Source organism: Dendrobates tinctorius, unplaced genomic scaffold, assembly GCF_039654945.1.
Source record: "Dendrobates tinctorius isolate UK_male_01 unplaced genomic scaffold, ASM3965494v1 ptg000138l, whole genome shotgun sequence".
NCBI lineage: Eukaryota > Metazoa > Chordata > Amphibia > Anura > Dendrobatidae > Dendrobates > Dendrobates tinctorius.
In genome coordinates this window covers 7,960,607-7,982,514 of record NW_027361806.1, presented here as the reverse complement: position 1 = coordinate 7,982,514, position 21,908 = coordinate 7,960,607, and the positions used below count along the sequence as shown (strand labels likewise).

The 21,908-nt window shown below is 45.6% G+C and overlaps 1 protein-coding gene across 1 annotated transcript in view; it reads left to right on the top strand.

Moving 5' to 3' along the window:
* Positions 1-21,147, top strand: part of LOC141048873 (uncharacterized) — a 111,576-nt gene extending 90,429 nt beyond the window's left edge. Inside the window, exons 13-16 of the mRNA XM_073544962.1 lie at positions 10,473-17,315; positions 18,408-18,502; positions 20,075-20,150; positions 20,381-21,147. Coding sequence (XP_073401063.1) covers positions 10,473-17,315; positions 18,408-18,502; positions 20,075-20,131 — 6,995 coding nt within the window. The 3' untranslated portion in view covers positions 20,132-20,150; positions 20,381-21,147. The remainder of the gene's footprint in view (positions 1-10,472; positions 17,316-18,407; positions 18,503-20,074; positions 20,151-20,380) is intronic.
* The last annotated feature ends 761 nt before the right edge of the window (positions 21,148-21,908 follow it).

Here is a 21,908-nt window from a genome sequence, read left to right as displayed (position 1 = left end):
AACTGTACATCTAGACTGAAAGTAGTCTACTTCAATGATGTAAAGAATTATGTATCTGGGATGGCGCAGGCACTGGAGTTGTGCCTGTGCTATCTGCAGCAGAGACTGCCTATAAACAGCTGAGCTCCTGATGCATGTGCCGAGAGCGGACTTAGCTCTCATCCCAGCAATTTAATAATTCAGATGCCACTCTCAATAGTGCTACTGTGCAGTGACTCTCCGGCGCCTGCGCAGAAACAGGATAAAGACACTGCCCATAGAAGGGCGGTTAAGGTACCAATAACCGCGCAAGTGCATGGTGTATGCACAGGATTACGGCAACGCAACTGCACGTCACAAGGCAGTGTGACATGTATGGGAGTGATGAAGAGAGGAGGTAGAGATTTCTTCAAGGCACCGCATGCCCTGGAGCCTGGAAAAAATCATTAACATAAAAGTGCTTTTCTTAATATCTACACCACAGCTATGAGGCATACAGGTAAGATTAGTTTAACCATTCTATTACCTGTATGCTAATAGTAATAGCTTAAAAGCGTCCAGGAGGGACAGATTCCCTTTAAGGCAGGGGAAGAACTCTTCTTCTGTAATCCTACTGGAAACCCCACAGCATGACTGTGCGTTGTCGATGGCTGCAATGCCTGTGGGTCTGGCATACACCTCAGTCTATCAAATTCCAGCACCGGCCATGTCCAATAAACTACCTGTCAGTCAAACACTGTCGGGTTAGACAATGCACTGTACTACATAAGTTGTACAGTGAATTATCAATGAGAACAAAGGATTGTATGTTCATGCAGCATGTAATGGGTGGATGCCGTCAATTATATCACGACAATGAGACTCATTATAGAGACTGGAACTGTGAGGTCAGTGCAGGTTCGGATGTAGTAAGTTACATTGTTCTTTTCTAAAAAGCTGCCAAAATTTTCTAGATGTATCATTATTGTGTTCTGAACACAGAAGGTTTGGTAAAGTTTTAACATAGGTATTATCCAACTTTTCTACTAAAATGTTACTTTAGTCCCAAATTTTCCATTTTCACAACAATTAGTAGGGGAAAATGTGATACTGTATAGGCCGGGGTCACACTTGCGAGAAACTTGAGCGAGTCTCACGCATCAATACCCGGCACTGTTGCTGGCACTCGGAACCAGAGTGTGCGGCTGCATGTATTTCTATGCAGCTGAACGCTCCGGTCCGAGTACCGGCGTTAGTGCCGGGTATTGATGCCAGAGACTCGCATCACACTCGTAAGTGTGACCCCGGCCATACACTTTCTCACAAAAACAATAATAGCATGTTTGATTGCCATACAAAGGTGCCCAAGCCAACATTATTCTTCAGGTGAGTACGATATTAGCAATACCAGATTTATAAAAGTTTTTGTTTTGCTTCTTTTGCGCACTAGAAGCTATTTTTTTTTAAAGAAAGTTTTTAGATTATCATCCTCATAATCAGAGACCTATTCTTTTTTTGCTAACAGTGGTATATGAGGGTTGTTTTTTACTGGATGAGTTGAAGCTTTCAGTGCATGTTTATACGTATTTATCTTTTTATACCGTAATCACCATATGGGTTATATATCCGGACAGTTTTAACTCCAGCCATTCCAAATACAGTGATACTATTTAGTGGTGGCTTTTCTATACATAAAAAAGCATTTTTAATAGTGAAAGATTTTTCTGTGATTATTTTTTTAATTATTTTTTTTAACCTTTTTATTTTGTCCCATCATGGAGAGTGAACATTTTACATATTATTCTCTGGTCTAATGCGCTGCCATTCTTCTGTTATGCTGTGCATTAACCCCATCACCACTGAGCCCGTTTCCACCTTCATGACCACGTCAAATGTTACAATTCTGACCAGTGTCACTTTATGATGTAATAACTCTGGAACGCTTCAACTGATCCCACCGATTCTGAGATTGTTTTTTCGTGGCATATTATACTTCCTGGCAGTGGTAAAATTTCTTCTATAAGACTTGCGTTTATTTGTAAAAAAAAAAAAAATGAAAATTTATTGAAATTTTTTGCAGTTTTCTTTATTTTTTGCCATTAAATGAAAGCGTTATATCACAAAGCATAGTTAATAAATACAATTTCTCATATGTCTACAATACATCAGCACAAGTTTTGAAACATAATTTTTTTTGTTAGCAAGTTGCAAGGGTTAAAAGTTTTCCAACAAAATTTACAAAACCATTTTTTTAGGGACCATATCAAATTTGAAGTGACTTTGAGGCATCTATATGACAGAAAATACCCAAAAGTGACACCATTCCAAAAAATGCACACCTTATTTTTCACAAGGGTAACAGGAGAAAATGGACTTCAAAATTTGATGTGCAATTTCTCATGAGCACGCTGATATCCCCTATGTGGGGGAAAACCACTGTTTGGGTACAGAGAAGGGCTCTGCAAAGGAAGGAGTGTCATTTGATTTTTTGAATGTAAAAATGTAAAATTTGCTGGAATTAATATCAGACGTGTGGCGTTTGGAGAGGCTCTGATGTGCCTAAACAGTGGAAACCCTCCCCCCACAAGTGATACCATTTTGGAAACAAGACCCCTCAGGGAACTTATTTAGATGTGTGGTGAGCACCTTGAAACCCCAGGTGCTTCACAGAAGTTTATAGCGTTGAGCCGTGAAAATAAAATCACATTTTTCTCAAAAAAATGTTTTTAGCCCCAAATTTTGCATTTTCACAAGGATAACAGGAGAAATTGCACCATACAGTTTGTTGTGCAATTTGTCCTGAGTATGCTGATACCCAATATATGGATGAAAACTACTGTTTGGGCACACGGCAGGTTTTGGAAGTGAGGGAGCACCATTTGACTTTTTGAATGCAAAATTTGCTGAAATCATTAGCAGACGCCATGTCGCATTTGGAGAGTCCCTGATGTGCCTAAATAGTGGAAACCGCCCACAAGCGACACCGTTTTGGAAACTAGATGCCTCAGAGAACTTATCTAGATATGTTGTGAGCATCTTGAACCCCCAGTTGCATCATAAAAGTTTATAACTTTGAGCCATGAGACTAAAACATCACATTTATCCCACGAAAATGTTTTTTTAGCCCCAATTTTTTATTTTCACAAGGGTAACATGAGAAAATGGACCCCAAAATTTGTTTTGCATTTTCTCCTGAGTATGTACATACCCCATAAGTGAGGGGAAATTACTTTATAGGTGCACAGCAGAGCTCAGAAAGGAAGGAGTGACGTTTTGGAATGCAGACTTTGATGGAATGGACTGCGGGTGTCATGTCACATCTGGAGAGCCCCTGATGTGCCTAAACAGTGAAAAAGCCAACAAGTGACACTATTTTGAAAGCTAGACCTCTCAAGGAATATATCTAGATGTGTGGTGAGCACCTTGAAGCCATAAGTGCTTCACAGAATTTTACAATGTTGATCTGTGAAAATGGAAAAATATATTTTTCCCACAAATATTGTTTTAGCCACAAATTTTTCATTTTTACAAGGAAAGGAGAAAATGGACCTCAATTTCTCCTGACTACACCAATACCCCATATGTGGTCGAAAACTACTTTTAAGGCACAGTGCAAAGCTCAGAAGTGAAGAAGCACCATATTGGAGTTCAGATTTTGTTGGACTCATTTGAGGGTGCTATGTCACATTGGCAAAGCCCCTGAGGTGCCAGAACAGCATACCCTCCCCATAAGAGAATCCATTTTACAAACAACAGTTGTCAATGAATTCATCAAGGGGTTTAGTGATCAGATTGACACCACAGGTGAGTCACAGAATTTTATACCATTTGGCAGTGAAGAAAAAAATAATTACATTTTTAACACAAAATGTTTTATTAGCCCTAGATTTTACATTTTCACGAGGGAAAATGGGCTAAAATGGCACCAAAATTTGTCCCACAATTTCTGCTGAATAAGGCAATATAATACTGCTTAGCCATGGGACAAAACTCTGGAGGGACGGAGTGCTATTTGCCTCCTGGAGTGCAGATTGTCCTACAATAGTTTACAGACTCCATATGCAGAACCTCTAAGTGCTAGAAGAGCAGAATTCCCCACTCATATTAGCCTATTTTGGAAATTATACTCCTTTGGAAATTTATCTACAGGTGTAGTGACGATTTTGACTGCATGGGTGTTTTCCAGAAACAAGCAGCAGTGGATGCTGCGGAGTGAAAATTACAAACCTCCATTGTAGTCCCCAGTATGTTGTAGTGACCAGTACATTGTAGTCTCCAGTACATCATAGTGACCAGTACTTTGTAGTGCCCATACATTGTGCCTAGCTCATGCACCTGTAAATTAGGCATGCTGGTATCGCTACCGAAATTCCAAACGTGGGTGCTAACTGTGGATTAGGCACACTACGGCTCAGAAGGGAAGGGATATTTCAACTTGGGAGCGCAGAATTTGCTGAATTTGTTTTGGGGGAGCGAGGATCCATTTTACTTTTACAGAGCCTTTATGCTACCAGTAACGTGGAAACTCCCTATATTTTCATCAACAGATGACTGACCTGAGTGGGGACTTGCTTTTTGTGGATTGAGTTAAAGCTTTTATTGAGAACATTTTACATAACATTTGGGATTACATTTATCTGGTGCTCTACGCAGAGCACTTAGATCAGGGTTTCCATCTAAATTTCCGAATGACGTGATTGAGATGAAACCCTGGAAGGATCCATTCACTATAATGAAGCAACAGAGTTACTCTGGACTCCATCTGGCCACTGTTCAGCATTTGTTCTTTTTATCAGTGGTGCACAAAACTGTGGCTGATGACACTTTTATGCATGCCTTAAAAATACGGACAGTGCTGGATAACAAGTCAGACGATGTCAACAGTGCATCCATCTGCCTCATTGTAGGGAATATTCTACTGGGGTTTCCATCTCAATCATGTATTTAAGAGATCTACACAAAAACCCCAGAGTAAGCACTCTCCATAGAGAGCAGGGTAAATGTGAGCCAGGCCTTACTGCAGTCTTTGGTAGGCAGAATGAACAAATCAACAGCAGGTGAAGAATTGATATTATTTATTTTTTATGCCCCTCTTCGTGTGTTAGAAGTGATTAGACGACTTAATTCTTCGGGTTGGTGCAATTCCAGCAATACCAAATTTATATTGTGTTTTTTTTGTTTGACTGCAGTCATACACTAAAAGACAATTTTTTTGGCAAAAACTATTTTTTGCATCACCATATTTTCAGAGCTCTAATTTTTCCATATTTTGGCCTACAGAGTCATGAGAGGGCTTGTTTTTTCGAACACATGACATTTTGATTGCTTTCTATTCCGATTTTTGGGAAGTAGAATGATCAAGACCATGAATTCAGGAACTGTTTTTTTTAATGTCATTCCACGTGTGGTAAAATTGATAAAGCAGCTTTATTTCTCTGGTCAGTATGAATACAGTGATACCATATTTATATAATTTTTTTAATGTTTTGGCGCTTTTACATAATAAAAACTATTTTATAGAAAAAAATAATTATTTTTGCACAGCTATAACTTATTTTTCTGCTCATGGCGCTGTATGGTGGCTTATTTATTGTGGAACAAGATGACGATTTCAGAGATGCCACACTTATTTACATTCATCTTTTTGATCGTGTTTTTTTCCACTTTTTGTTTGATGGTATGATGATAAAGCATTCTTTTTTGCCTTGCTTTTTATTATTTTTTTACAGTGTTCTCTCTCTTATACATATATAACACTTTTTTTACTATTATTATTATTTTTATATATATTTTTTAAATATCACTTTAATTTGTCTCACTATGGGACTTTCACTTTTTACCATCCGATCGCTTATAAAGCATAGCAATGCAGGAGCATTGCAATGCTTTATAAACTGTCAGCGCTGCAATGACGGACAAACTCGCTGCACCATGATTTGAGCATGATCTAGCATATTTGCCGGCTGTAGTGACCCAGATGTCGTCGGGGGGGCACCAATCGGAGGGCAGAGGGGGCTCCCTCCCTCTGCATGCGTGTTAAATGCTGTGATCGGTAAATTGCTGGGAGACGTGTGGGCATCGCTCCTGGCAGTGCTGTCAAAATCAGCTGACACTCTACGGTGATCGCCCGCGCACAGTCTCCTGTATACAGGTAATCGCCATGACGTGGGGAAAATGAGTATTTAATACACTGACGATTTTGCAAGTTTTCCCATGTACAAAGAATGGAGAGGTATGTAATTTTTATCGTAGGTACACTTCAACTGTGAGAGCCAGAATCTTAAAAAAAAATTCCAGAAAATCACATTATTTGAAATAAGTATTTGATACAATAGAAAAACAGAACTTATTATTTGATGCAGAATCCTTTGTTTGCATTTACAGAGGTCAGACGTTTCCTGTGGCTCTTGACCAAGTTTGAAAATGACAAAAATCTTGGCACTCAATATGTGAAATATTCAGACACTTTTATTTTGTGCATCCAGACAGAAAGGTTTAAACGTTTTCGGTCCAGCATAGGACCTTCATCAGAAAAATCTTGTTTACTGAAATAAATAAATCCTTGCAATGGTAGCCAAAAGAAGGACAAAGTAGAGAGTCTGGATGGCTAGTCATTTTTGATTGATGGGTTGGATACCCGACTTGAGCACCAACAACCAAACTATTCCTGAGTGCCGTGCTCTCTTTATAGTCTTGACCAAGTTTGTACACACTGCAGCATGGATTTTGGCCCACTCCTCCATACAGATCTTCTCCAGATCTTTCGGGACTGTCGCTGGGCAACATTGAGTTTCAGCTCCCTCCAAAGATTTTCTATTGGTTTCAGGTTTGGAGACTGGCTAATCCACTCCAGGACCTTGAAATGCTTCTTTCGGAGCAAACCCTTTGTTGCCCTGTGTGTTTCATGTCATTATTATGCTGGAAGTCCTCCTAGCCACAGCGCATCTTCAATGCTATTACTGAGGTAAGGAGGTTGTTGGCCAAAATCTCACAATACATGACCCCATCTATCCTCCCTTCAGTTCGGTGCTGTTATCCTGTCTCCTTTGCAGAAAAGCACATCCACAGCATGATATTTCCTCACCATGCTTCACAGTTGGGACAGTGTTCTTGAGGTTATACTAATCCTTTTTCTTCCAAACATGGTGAGTAGAGCTAATATATTCCTTGTAGATTGTGAGCCCTCGTGGGCAGGGTGCTCTCCCCTTCCTTCTCCTGTACCAGTCGTGCCTTGTATTGTTTAAGATTACTGTACTTGTTGTTTATTATGTAAACCCCTCCTCACATGTAAAGCGCCATGGAAAAAATGGCGCTATAATAATAAATAATAATAATACTAAAAAGTTCTATTGCGGTCTCATCTGACCACCTGACCTCCCATGCCTCCTCTGGATCATTCAGATGGTTATTGGCAAACTTTAAACGGGTCTGGAAATATGCTGGCTTGAGAATGGGGTCTTGTGTGCCGTGCAGGATTTTAATCCATGACAGCATAGCGTGATATTAACAGTAATATTTGAGACTGTGGTCCTAGATCTCTTTAGGTAATTGACTAGTCCCTCACACTTAGTTCTGGGCTGATTCTTGACCTTTCTCAGAATCATCCTTACCCCACGAGGTGAGAGTTTGCATGGAGCGCCAGACCAAGGAAGATTGACAGTGATCTTGCCTTTCTTCCATTTTCTAATAATAGCGCCAACAGTTGTTGCTTTCTCACCAAGGTGCTTGCATATTGTCCCGTAGGCCATCCCAGCCTTGTGCAGGTCTACAATTTTGTCTTAGGGTGTCCTTAGAGAGATCCTTGGTCTTGGCCATGGTGAAGAGGTTGGAGTGTTATTAATTGAGTGTGTGGGCAATTGTCTTTTATACAGGTAACGCGTTCAATCAGGTGCAATTAATACAGGTAATGAGTGCAGAATAGGAAGGCTTCATAAATAAAAACTAACAGGTCTGTGAGAGCCAGAATTCTTGTTGGTTGGTAGGTGATCAAATACTTATTTCATACAATAAAATGCAACTTAATTATTTATAAATCACACATTGTGATTTTCTGCTTTTTTTTCAGATTCTGTCTCTCACAGTTGAAGTATACCTATGATACAATTTACAGACCTCTCTATTTTATGAAAGTGGGAAAACTTGGAAAATTGGCAGTGTATCAAACACTTATTTTCCCTACTGCATCCGTTGAGAAGTACCATACTTCCCGACCATGATGTATATATACTGCAAATGTCAGGAAGGAGTTAAACCTGTCAGGTTTAGACTACCCCATGGCCTGATAGACCTGCTTATGATAAGGTTTAACAAGCCACCATAGTAGCAGAGAACAAGGCTATTATTTGGCTTCCCAGAGGTTGTTGGCACAGTGAAAGGGCAAAAGAAGGAGCCGCACGATAAAGTGCAAATACAAATATAAAGACCACGCTATATAGTAAATAGTTAGATATACCTATGTAACTGACTAATTGTAAAACAAGGCATAAGTAAAATAATGGTGTTAGATGTATCAAACCAATAATGCTGTTGAATCCAAGACCAATGTCACGATCCATTTTTGGATCTGTCAGTTTGGGACGCTCACTTATAAACCTTTTTCCTTTCAGGCCATCGGGGGTTAATATTAGTTTTCCCTCCGGTGGCCGCTGGTGTTACTACATGTTTAGTTAGTCTGCGTGTGCTGGTGGTGACCACTCCCTCCTTCCTATATAAGGTCACCTGGTGCATCAGCTGAGTGTTGGTTATGACAGGTCCTTATTGGATACCAACCCGTGGTGAAGACTGGAGCTACCTGGTGCAGTGGTGGTTCAGCTTGTTGGGAGCAGTGGTGGTTCTGCTAAAGAGAGGAGCTTTCTGGAGCAGTGGTGATTCTGCTGAAAGCTGAGTTCAGGAGCCTTACTCTGCTGTACGGTGCATTGGCAGCAGAGAAAGCTAAGTGTTGTTTTGTTTACCCCTGTCTGTCGTATCTCCCCTTGGTGTTTTATTAGTGCAGTGGTGGGACGAGTGTCCGCACTTACCAATTCCCTAGTGAGGGATAGGTGCAGGGTAAGTGAGGGACAAGGTATCCTGCTCGGCGACAGGTCGAGAGAACCTGTATAGGGACGTCAGGTTAGTCCAGGACTCAGCCGCAGCAGAGTGCAGGATGTGTTCCTTTTCCCGTTCCCTATAGCAGTGCCCACCATTGTAATTGTGTCCCCGGTGTCCCCTTGTTTGTCTTGTTGTTTGGTGACCAACCGGTCGTCGGGTCGCGCCACACAGGGCCAGTCACATATTGTGACAATCAAAGGGAGCAGAATCAGCTGAGAATGTCAGTGGAGGAGAACCCCAAGCGTATCGCTGCTCAAGACAGCTTCATCAGGGGAAAAAGACGTTGTAGTATACAGCTTATATTTGCTCAGCCTATACCTACTGGCATACGAAAGCAATGTATTACTCAGAGCTGCCTTTTTATGGCATTGAGGATTAAGTAAATAACACCCCCAAGCGAGTACAGGCTGTGTGAGTATCAGCTGTATACTACAGCCAACACCGTGCTGCAGCAGACACGATCGGAGCCCCACCGATCAGCCGAAAACAGGTCCGGTGGTCGCTGGATGTAAACTCATTAAACAAAGATACTGATCCTAGCTCCAATGAATGTGTAGCAGCTGCTGTTGAGCACTGCAAAACATTTCCTAACCTTTTGATCTGGAGTTGTGCTGCAGGACCTGGCAGAGGCCACTACACATAGGAGATGCATATTTTCCTGTATGACACAGTGATGTAGCAGCAGCTACACAGAGCAAAATTTAGACGAATGACCTCTGTCGCTGTAACATCCCTACCAAAATGTAACAATACACAGTGCCATAATGGAATTTTTCTAAGTGGACCCAGACCTTATTTCAGTTTTACACCCCTGATATAAGTAATACCTTTATTAGCTAATCAGAAATATATATTGCAACTGTTCAGAGCACAGAGACCCCTATGTCTGGCAAGTATGGAATGAGCATGAGGAATCTATGAAACAAAATGAAATGCAAGAATAATCTGATATTCTTCTTGATGCTAATGAAAAATATGTACCGTAGATGACATAATTCAGCGACGACTTATTAATATTCAAAGTTATAGGACTGAGGCTGCTGAATTGTACTGATCATATTACAAACATTCATGATTTAAGTTATTAGCTTTTTTACCTCCACAACATCACCGCTGCACCGAGTAGCTGAATCCGAATTCACATCATTGTTCACACAAGATTCAATCAAATCTACTAGATGTTGAATCTGCTAAATGTGGACACTGATGTGGATGGTGAATTCCATCCAACTAAGATCTCAGTACAAAGTCTTCTCACAGCTCCAGCAATCAAAATTGTGACCATGTCAGTAATTGGTGAGTAACTATAGGAATCATCTGTATAATTCTCTATAATCCAGGATGAGATTCATGGAGATTTTATAGTGAGATCCACAATTAACAAAAGGAGCAAAACAGTTTGTAAATGTCATATTTTATTTCTGCAGATGTAACAGTACCCACTATGGCACCGAGCACAGAACAAACTACTACTCCAATATCAACCACCACAGGACCAACTGCAACTACCACTCAGGGTCCCACCAGCACTGAGCCTCCAACTACCACACAGCCTCCGACTACCACACAGCCTCCGACTACCACACAGCCTCCAACTACCACACAGCCTCCAACTACCACACAGCCTCCAACTACCACAGAGCCTCCAACTACCACAGAGCCTCCAACTACTACACAGCCTCTCACAACCACACAGCCTCCCACTACCACAGAGCCTCCAACTACCACACAGCCTCCCACTACCACGGAGCCTCCCACTACCACAGAGCCTCCAACTACTACACAGCCTCCCACAACCATAGAGCCTCCAACCACCACACAGCTTCCAACAACCACAGAGCCTCCAACTACCACAGAGCCTTCAACTACCACACAGCCTCCCACTACCACGGAGCCTCCCACTACCACAGAGCCTCCAACTACTACACAGCCTCCCATTACCACACAGCCTCCCACTACCACACAGCCTCCCACTGCCACAGAGCCTCCCACTACCACACAGCCTCCCACTACCACACAGCCTGCCACTACCACAGAGCCTCCAACTACCACACAGCCTCCCACTACCACAGAGCCTCCCACTACCACACAGCCTGCCACTACCACACAGCCTGCCACTACCACTGAGCCTCCCACTACCACAGAGCCTCCAACTACTACACAGCCTCCCACAACCACAGAGCCTCCAACCACCACACAGCTTCTAACAACCACAGAGCCTCCCACAACCACAGAGCCTTCCACTACCACAGAGCCTCCCACTACAACACAGCCTCCAACTACCACACAGCCTCCAACTACCACACAGCCTCCGACTACCACAGAGCCTTCAACTACCACACAGCCTCCGACTACCACAGAGCCTCCAACTACTACACAGCCTCTCACAACCACACATCCTCCCACTACCACAGAGCCTCCAACTTCCACAGAGCCTCCAACTACCACACAGCCTCCGACTACCACAGAGCCTCCAACTACCACGGAGCCTCCCACTACCACAGAGCCTCCAACTACTACACAGCCTCCCACAACCACAGAGCCTCCAACCACCACACAGCTTCCAACAACCACAGAGCCTCCCACTACCACACAGCCTCCCACTACCACACAGCCTCCCACTACCACACAGCCTCCCACTACCACGCAGCCTCCCACTACCACAGAGCCTCCCACTACCACACAGCCTCCCACTACCACAGAGCCTCCAACTATCACACAGCCTGTCACTACCACTGAGCCTCCCACTACCACAGAGCCTTCAACTACCACACAGCCTCCCACTACGACAGAGCCTCCCACTACCACACAGCCTGCCACTACCACTGAGCCTCCCACTACCACAGAGCCTCCAACTACTACACAGCCTCCCACAACCACAGAGCCTCCAACCATCACACAGCTTCCAACAACCACAGAGCCTCCCACAACCACAGAGCCTTCCACTACCACAGAGCCTTCCACTACCACAGAGCCTCCCACTACAACACAGCCTCCAACTACCACACAGCCTCCAACTACCACACAGCCTTCAACTGCCACACAGTCTCCAACTACCACACTGCCTCCCACTACCACAGAGCCTCCCACTACCACACAGCCTGCCACTACCACTGAGCCTCCCACTACCACAGAGCCTCCAACTACTACACAGCCTCCCACAACCACAGAGCCTCCAACCACCACACAGATTCCAACAACCACAGAGCCTCCCACAACCACAGAGCCTTCCACTACCACAGAGCCTCCCACTACAACACAGCCTCCAACTACCACACAGCCTCCCACTACCACACAGCCTCCCACTACCACAGAGCCTCCCACTACCACAGAGCCTCCCACTACCACACAGCCTCCCACTACCACAGAGCCTCCAACTATCACACAGCCTGCCACTACCACTGAGCCTCCCACTACCACAGAGCCTTCAACTACCACACAGCCTCCCACTACGACAGAGCCTCCCACTACCACACAGCCTGCCACTACCACTGAGCCTCCCACTACCACAGAGCCTCCAACTACTACACAGCCTCCCACAACCACAGAGCCTCCAACCATCACACAGCTTCCAACAACCACAGAGCCTCCCACAACCACAGAGCCTTCCACTACCACAGAGCCTCCCACTACAACACAGCCTCCAACTACCACACAGCCTCCAACTACCACACAGCCTCCAACTACCACACAGCCTTCAACTGCCAAACAGTCTCAAACTACCACACTGCCTCCCACTACCACAGAGCCTCCCACTACCACACAGCCTGCCACTACCACTGAGCCTCCCACTACCACAGAGCCTCCAACTACTACACAGCCTCCCACAACCACAGAGCCTCCAACCACCACACAGATTCCAACAACCACAGAGCCTCCCACAACCACAGAGCCTTCCACTACCACAGAGCCTCCCACTACAACACAGCCTCCAACTACCACACAGCCTCCGACTACCACAGAGCCTCCAACTACCACACAGCCTCCCACTACCACAGAGCCTCCAACTACTACACAGCCTCTCACAACCACACAGCCACCCACTACCACAGAGACTCCAACTACCACAGAGCCTCCAACTACCACACAGCCTCCCACTACCACAGAGCCTCCAACTACTACACAGCTTCCAACAACCACAGAGCCTCCCACTATCACACAGCCTCCCACTACCACAGAGCCTACCACTACCACAGAGCCTCCAACCACCACACAGCTTCCAACAACCACAGAGCCTCCCACTACCACAGAGCCTCCCACTACCACAGAACCTCCAAATACTACACAGCCTCCCACAACCACAGAGCCTCCAACCACCACACAGCTTCCAACAACCACAGAGCCTCCCACTACCACAGAGACTCCCACTACCACACAGCCTCCCACTACCACAGAGCCTCCAACTACCACACAGCCTTCCACTACCACACAGCCTCCCACTACCACAGAGCCTTCAACTACCACACAGCCTCCCACTACCACAGAGCCTCCCACTACCACACAGCTTCCAACTACCACAGAGCCTCCAACTACCACACAGCCTCCCACTACCACACAGCCTCCCACTACCACACAGCCTCCAACTACTACACAGCCTCCAACTACTACACAGCCTCCCACAACCACACAGCCTCCCACTACTACACAGCCTCCCACTACCACAGAGCCTCCAACAACCACACAGCCTCCCAATACCACAGAGCCTCCAACTACCACACAGCCTCCCACTACCACAGAGCCTCCAACTACTACACAGCCTCCCACAACCACAGAGCCTCCAACTACTACACAGCCTCCCACTACTACACAGCCTCCCACAACCACACAGCCTCCCACTACCACAGAGCCTCCCACTACCACACAGCCTCCAACTACCACACAGCCTCCCACTACCACAGAGCCTCCCACTACCACACAGCCTCCCACTACCACACAGCCTCCCACTATCACAGAGCCTCCAACTACCACACAGCCTCCCACTACCACAGAGCCTCCAACTACCACACAGTCTCCCACTACCACGGAGCCTCCCACTACCACAGAGCCTCCAACAACTACACAGCCTCCCACAACCACACAGCCTCCCACTACCACAGAGCCTCCAACTACCACACAGCCTCCCACTACCACAGAGTCTCCCACCACCACAGAGCCTCGAACTACAACAGAGCCTCCCACTACAACAGAGCCTCCCACTACCACAGAGCCTCCAACTACAACAAAACCACCCACAACCACAGAGCCTAAAACCACCACACAGCCTCCCACTACCACAGAGCCTCCCACTACCACAGAGCCTCCCATTACCACAGAGCCTCCCACTACCACACAGCTTTTCACTACCACAGAGCCTCCCACTACCACAGAGCCTCCAACTACTACTCAGCCTCCCACAACCCCACAGCCTCCCACTACCACAGAGCCTCCCACTACCACAGAGCCTCCAACTACTACAGGGCCTCCCTCTACCACTCCCACTACCACTCAGCCTCCCACTACCACAGAACTTCCAACTACTACACAGCCTCCCACAACCTCACAGCCTTCCACTACCACAAAGCCTCCCACTACCACAGAGCCTCCCACTACCACAGAGCTTCCAACTACCACAGAGCCTCCAACTACCACACAGCCTCCAACTACTACACAGCCTCCAACTACTACACAGCCTCCAACTACTACACAGCCTCCCACAACCACACAGCCTCCCACTACCACAGAGCCTCCAACTACAACACAGCCTCCCACTACCACAGAGCCTCCAACTACTACACAGCCTCCCACAACCACAGAGCCTCCAACTACTACACAGCCTCCAACTACTACACAGCCTCCCACAACCACACAGCCTCCCACTACCACAGAGCCTCCAACTACCACACAGCCTCCCACTACCACAGAGCCTCCAACTACCACACAGCCTCCCACTACCACAGAGCCTCCAACTACCACACAGCCTCCAACTACCACAGAGCCTCCAACTACCACACAGCCTCCCACTACCACGGAGCCTCCCACTACCACAGAGCCTCCAACAACTGCACAGCCTCCCACAACCACACAGCCTCCCACTACCACAGAGCTTCCAACTACTACACAGCCTCCCACAACCTCACAGCCTTCCACTACCACAAAGCCTCCCACTACCACAGAGCTTCCCACTTCCACAGAGCTTCCAACTACCACAGAGCCTCCAACTACCACACAGCCTCCCACTACCACACAGCCTCCAACTACTACACAGCCTCCAACTTCTACACAGCCTCCCACAACCACACAGCCTCCCACTACCGCACAGCCTCCCACGACCACAGAGCCTCCAACAACCACACAGGCTCCCACTACCACAGAGCCTCCAACTACCACACAGCCTCCCACTACCACAGAGCCTCCAACTACTACACAGCCTCCCACAACCACAGAGCCTCCAACTACTACACAGCCTCCAACTACTACACAGCCTCCCACAACCACACAGCCTCCCAGTACCACAGAGCCTCCCACTACCACAGAGCCTCCTACTACCACAGAGCCTCCAACTACCACACAGCCTCCCACTACCACAGAGCCTCCAACTACCACACAGCCTCCCACTACCACAGAGCCTCCCACTGTCACAGAGCCTCCAACAACTACACAGCCTCCCACAACCACACAGCCTCCCACTACCACAGAGCCTCCAACTACCACACAGCCTCCCACTACCACAGAGTCTCCCACCACCACAGAGCCTCCAACTACCACACAGTCTCCCTTTACCACTCAGCCTCCCACTACCACTCAGCCTCCTACTACCACTCAGCCTCCAACTGCCACAGAGATTCCCACTACCACACAGTCTCCCACTACCACTGAGCCTACAACTACCACACGGCCTCCCACTACCACACAGCCTCCAACTACAACACAGCCTCCCACCAGCACTGAGTCTCCAACTACCACACAGTCTCCAACTACCACACAACCTCCCAGCAGCACTGAGCCTCCAACTACCACACAGCTTCCAACTACAACACAGCCTCCCTCCAGCACTAAGCCTCCAACTACCACACAGCCTCCAACTACCACACAACCTCCCAGCAGCACTGAGCCTCCAACTACCACACAGCCTCCAACTACTACACAGCCTCCCACCAGCACTGAGTCTCCAACTACCACACAGCCTCCAACTACCACACAACCTCCCAGCAGCACTGAGCCTCCAACTACCACACAGCCTCCAACTACAACACAGCCTCTCACCAGCACTGAGCCTCCGACTACCACACAACCTCCCACCAACACTGAGCCTCCATCTACCACACAGCCTCCAACTACAACACAGCCTCCCACCAGCACTGAGCCTCCAACTACCACAAAGCCTCCAACGACCACACAGCCTCCCACCAGCACTGAGCCTCCAACTACGACACAACGTCCCACCAGCACTGAGCCTCCAACTACCACACAGCTTCCAACGACCACACAGCCTCCTACCAGCACTGAGCCTCCAACTACTACACAACCTCCCACCAGCACTGAGCCTCCAACTACCACACAGCCTCCCACAAGCACAGAGCCTCCGACTACCACACAACCTCCCACCACAACTGAGCCTCCAACTACTACACAACCTCCCACCAGCACTGAGCCTCCAACTATCATACAACCTCCCACCACAACTGAGCCTCCAACTACCACAGAGCCTCCTTCCAGCACTGAGCCTCCAACTACCACACAGCCTCCCACCAACACTGAGCCTCTAATTACCACGCAGCCTACAACTACAACTCAGTCTCCCACCAGCACTGAGCCTCCAACTACTACACAGCCTCCCACCAGCACTGAGCCTCCAACTTCCACACAGCCTCCCACCAGCTCTGAGCCTCCAACTACAACACCTCTTCCAACTACTACACAACCTCCCAACAGCACTGAGCCTCCAACTACCACACAGCCTCCAACTACAACACAGCCTCCCATGAGCACTGAGCCTCCAACTACCACACAGCCTCCAACTACAACACAGCCTCCCACCAGCACTGAGCCTCCATCTACCACACAACCTCCAACCAGCACTGAGCCTCCAACTACCACACAGCCTCCAACCAGCACTGAGCCTCCAACTACCGCACAACCTCACACCAGTACTGAGCCTCCAACTACCACACAGCCTCCAACTACCACACAGCTTCCCACCAGCACAGGACCTTCAACTACTACACGACGTGCAACAACAACCTCAGGACCAGGAACACCAACCCTGGGACCTGCAACAAATCAGCCACAAGGTAAAGAGACCAGTAACACAGATACATAGCACTGGTAATTTTTAATTTATTGTGGATATTTTGGCTTAGCAGAAAATATATTGAATTTAACAGCTAGGGTTTTTTTGCCGTCAACCAAAAATAGAGATTCTAGCTTAGGTAAAAGATACAATTCGTTTTAATAACATGAATAATTAAAATCAATACAAACAACAATTAATTAACAGGTGATGAAAAAGACCTCCTGGGGGGGAAGTGCAGAGAGGCTATTTATTCACCTCACAGCAATCCCAAATGAATGGAGCCTTAGGGTCCCGTTACACTTGGCGACGCACCAGAGATCCCGACAATGATACGTCCTGGTAAGGATCGCTGGTGCATCGCTAAATAATCGCTAGTAAGCTGCCAAACAGTCAGATCTCTTCAGCGATGCAGCAACCGTCCAGCGATCCTCGGCGGTCGTTGGTACTTTGTCACACAGCAGCGTTTCTAAATGATTCCAGCCTGCGTCCTGAGTTCTGCGTCGATGAAAAAATGGCCCAGGACATTCGAGCACGATCAGTGATATCCGGGGGGGGGGCGGTTGCCGCTGCGTGTCACACAAAGCGAGATCGCTGGCGAGGTCGCTGTTTAATCACAAAATCGGTGACGCTTCAGCGATCTCGCTATGTGAGAAAGGGGCTTAATTTAGACAGGTAAAGATAGTAGTATCAAAGCTAAATAAGTTTTAGTATTGCCAAGATATAAAGTGCTATGTGCTATTGTAAACTTATAATTATTATATATAGAAAAAGGACTTAGCAGTCCTGTGTATTAAACAAGGAAATGGCAAAGTGTTTAACCATAGGCATTGTGAATAATGAAAGGAAGCATGAATGGTAAATATTTATAAACCTGCCAATGTTTAAATTACATATAACATAAGTACCAGTAGTAGGCAAACATTTAAAGATAACCCATAAAGGTAGGTACCTCACCTGAGTAAATAGGGCAATGCAGTCCAAGAATAGACTTAGTACAGTCGCACCTCCCCAACCCCTACGCCGTTTTACATTAAAGCTTCTGGGGGTGTATATTATGTATATAATTTTGCTCCATTTTGTTTTTCTACAGGAGTTGCTGCTCCAGCCTCTATCCCTGCCTTTGGGATTGCCCTAATTGTTCTGGTCATTGTCGTTATCGTTATTGTACCTGTATGCTTTATTGTGGTATGTAGACAAATATTACTGGGGCTCCTATCAATATAATGATGATTACCCCCTGCTTAGTTTGGGGAGCATTTTAAACCTTTCTCATTATAACAAACCCTTCTGCATATTTCCTAAACGGGAGAGCCTCTCAGAACCCTCTCCCTTTTAGGAAAGCTCAGATCTGCGGAATTAAATAAATTGTTATTATGGCAACATGGTTCCTTAAAATGTATTTCACGTCTAGGGAAAGTATTTCTAGTATTTCACACGCCTGATAAAACTGATACAATGTATCCAGTCTAAACAATTCTCTAAGCTACTGTAGGAGAAGCAGCAGTATAAATCCTTTCCCTGTCCTAGACCAGGCTGATAGCTTTTACCTAGACTGATACATTGTAGAAGCTCGGCACTCAAGTGTATATTGTAACCCTTCCCTATACAATTAATAAAAATAATTTGAAGAAAAATTCAGGAAAAATATTCACCTAGCACCACGTGATTTTTTCGCAACCCATAGCACGAATACTATATGGAACTCGCGCTTTTCTCTGCAACCTGAGTTTGATAAAGGCTCATGTTGTAGGGTTGAAACATTACTACTATTTTTGGGATTGCCTTATAAATAAAATCCATATTTTCCCTGTTTTTTTGAGTGCCGAGTATTTATAATAATTATTGATACAGAGTGGACCCCATTCTTAAGCACCACATCCTGAGTGGCATACATTCATCCACATTGTAGAAGTCCATCAGCTGTGGAGCAGGACTAGATCAGGAATGAAGCTTCTGAATGTTGACAATGAGCAATGGTCCTAAAGACACAGACATTATTAGTACTGCACTCTTCATTTAATACTGGGATTACTTGTCACAACTCATTTTGTGGAAGTCGTGACAGCTCTGGTTCTGCTTTACTTTAAACATGGCTTTTCCTTTTGGGCCAGCAAGGGTTGATGTTAGTTTCCTTGCTGGCAGCTGCTGTTTTTGCTGGTCAGCTGATGTGGGTGGTGACCACTCCCACCATTCTTTAAATAATCACCTGATGCATCAGCTGACTGTTGTGATAGAGTTTTTCTCTGGAGACAAGCCAAGGAGTTGGGAGCTCTCTGGTGCTAGCGGGTATCATCTGAGTGAGGTCCTGGTTCCGTATCCTCTGCTGTGTGGAGCTTGCAGCAGAAGCTTGAAAGCTAAGTTTTCTTGTTCCCTGTGTTGGTTTGTCTCACGCTTGTCATTACCCCTGTGTGTACACTATCTGCAGTGGTGATGCTAGCGTCCTTGTCGGACAGTGCACTAGCCAGGGTATAGTGAGGTGACAGCTAGAGACTAGGTACGTGACGGCGGCGGAGGGAAGGACCCACATAGGGCGTTAGGTGAGCTTAGCGATAGGTACAGGCTGTGTTAGGAGGTGCCCCATCCCTTGTTCCCTATTGTTAGGGCCTTCCTCTGCCTTTTTCCATCCCCGTTGTTGGTGTTTGTTGTGCTGTCCGCTGGAATGACCCTTGTGGGTTGTGACATTACCTGATTAATGTGAAATACAGAGTGCACAGTGTGATGCATACCAGTGTGATACATCTCATTTTTTATTTTCAGGCTGCCAGATTCACTACTGTGTCCTTTACCTTGCCTAATGTTCGGATCCCCACCTAAAGTTTTGATACTTGCCAAGGTAAGAGAATTTCTGTTGGTTTCTACCCACATGTCCTAAGTGACGGTGTCAGGATCCAGTCGGATTATTGTCACTTTGCACTAACGTCACCCACATTGACACATATTATGTGGCTATATCTCAAAAATACAGAACAGCTGGGAATTATGCTTATGCACAAATCTACAGACAATGGCGGGTATATCAGTCCTGTATCCATCTTATTCAGGGATGTTTTTTTTTTCATGCAGAGATGTTGATGTGCGATTCACTGATCAACCGATAAACCAGAAAAAAAGGAACAAACAGCAACGAGAGACGTCCAATATGTCTCAAAGAACACTGCAACAGTAGTGAAAGAACAACTTCTGATCCAGAGATCCTGATAAATCTAAAAACCTGAAAACTAGCAATACAAGAGAAAAGAGAAACAATCTCCATACAGTCTGTGACTACCAGGCCATTCTAAGAGTTATTGTTTCCACAGCTGGAAAGATGCCAAATGAAGACCATTATTATACGTCCTCTGCTCTATAATCTCCTAGTAAGACCCTGCATCACGATTCTGCCATTCCCCAGATTCACTTCCAGTATTGGTGACCACCCACATTTTGCAGACATGTAATATGCACATAGCTGTGGTCACTGGTAAATGTCTGGGATGAAAGGAGGGTCAGAAATGTAATGCAGGTCTGTGGCTTTGCACTAATGGCTACAATGATTTTGGCCTTGTCAATGGATGGTCAGATATCACACACATGACATCATATGACAAACAGGACAACTGTTCATTTCTACATACAATATCATACCCGTCTGCTGCACATGATGAATAACACAAGCACACCCATGAGCGCTTCATTTATTTATCTTATATGTCTATTTATTGAATGATTTCTCTTTTTTAAATGTTTTATTGAGAGCAACGTGATATTTGTATATATAAATATATGTAATAATTTTCATCATTTTGATATCTAATCTGTGGCCTTCTAAATAAAAAAATATGACAATCAAAGCCAGACGCATTATACATTTTTATAATCTGGCATAAAATGTTGGATTACCATCTGGACTACCGGATGTATATACACATACACAAATCATAACATTTAACTAACATGTGATTTATTAGAAATTGGATTTGCTCCACTTGGTCAGAGCATCAGGTGAGCTCACATTACTTCCCCTATTAATAGCAACTTTGATGCTCAAAGATGACTTTTCATCAAATATCTTATGTTGACTCAGGGGACGGACACTGGTAGCTTGGGGCCCCTGTGCAAGAAATGTATCTGGGCCCCACTCCTCCTATGGTGACAAAGCTATATATGAATAATATAGTCACACACACATTCATGTATATATATATTACATAGTCTCCTTTATTATGTATATTGCCGTCCCTTATTATACAGTTCCCTCTCTTGTTATGTACAGCACCATTCCTTACATTATATAGGGCCCTGTTTTTTATTACATACCGTCCTGTCTTGTTAACTGTATAATGCAATGATGGCTGATGGCGCATGGGAAAGCTTCTTTTGTAATGCAGGAGCTGATGGACTGGTAGTCTGGTCACCGACTCCTCCATCAGCAGTCATTTTATATCTAATAAGAGAGGGGACTATGTAATAAAAGAGGGCACTGTGAATAACAAAAATAACAAGAATACACTATGTAAGAGACAGCACTGTACATAACAGCAGAGGAAGCTACTGTATATAATAAGGGACGGCATCATAAAAAGTGACTACACTGTATATTGAGGGATGGCAC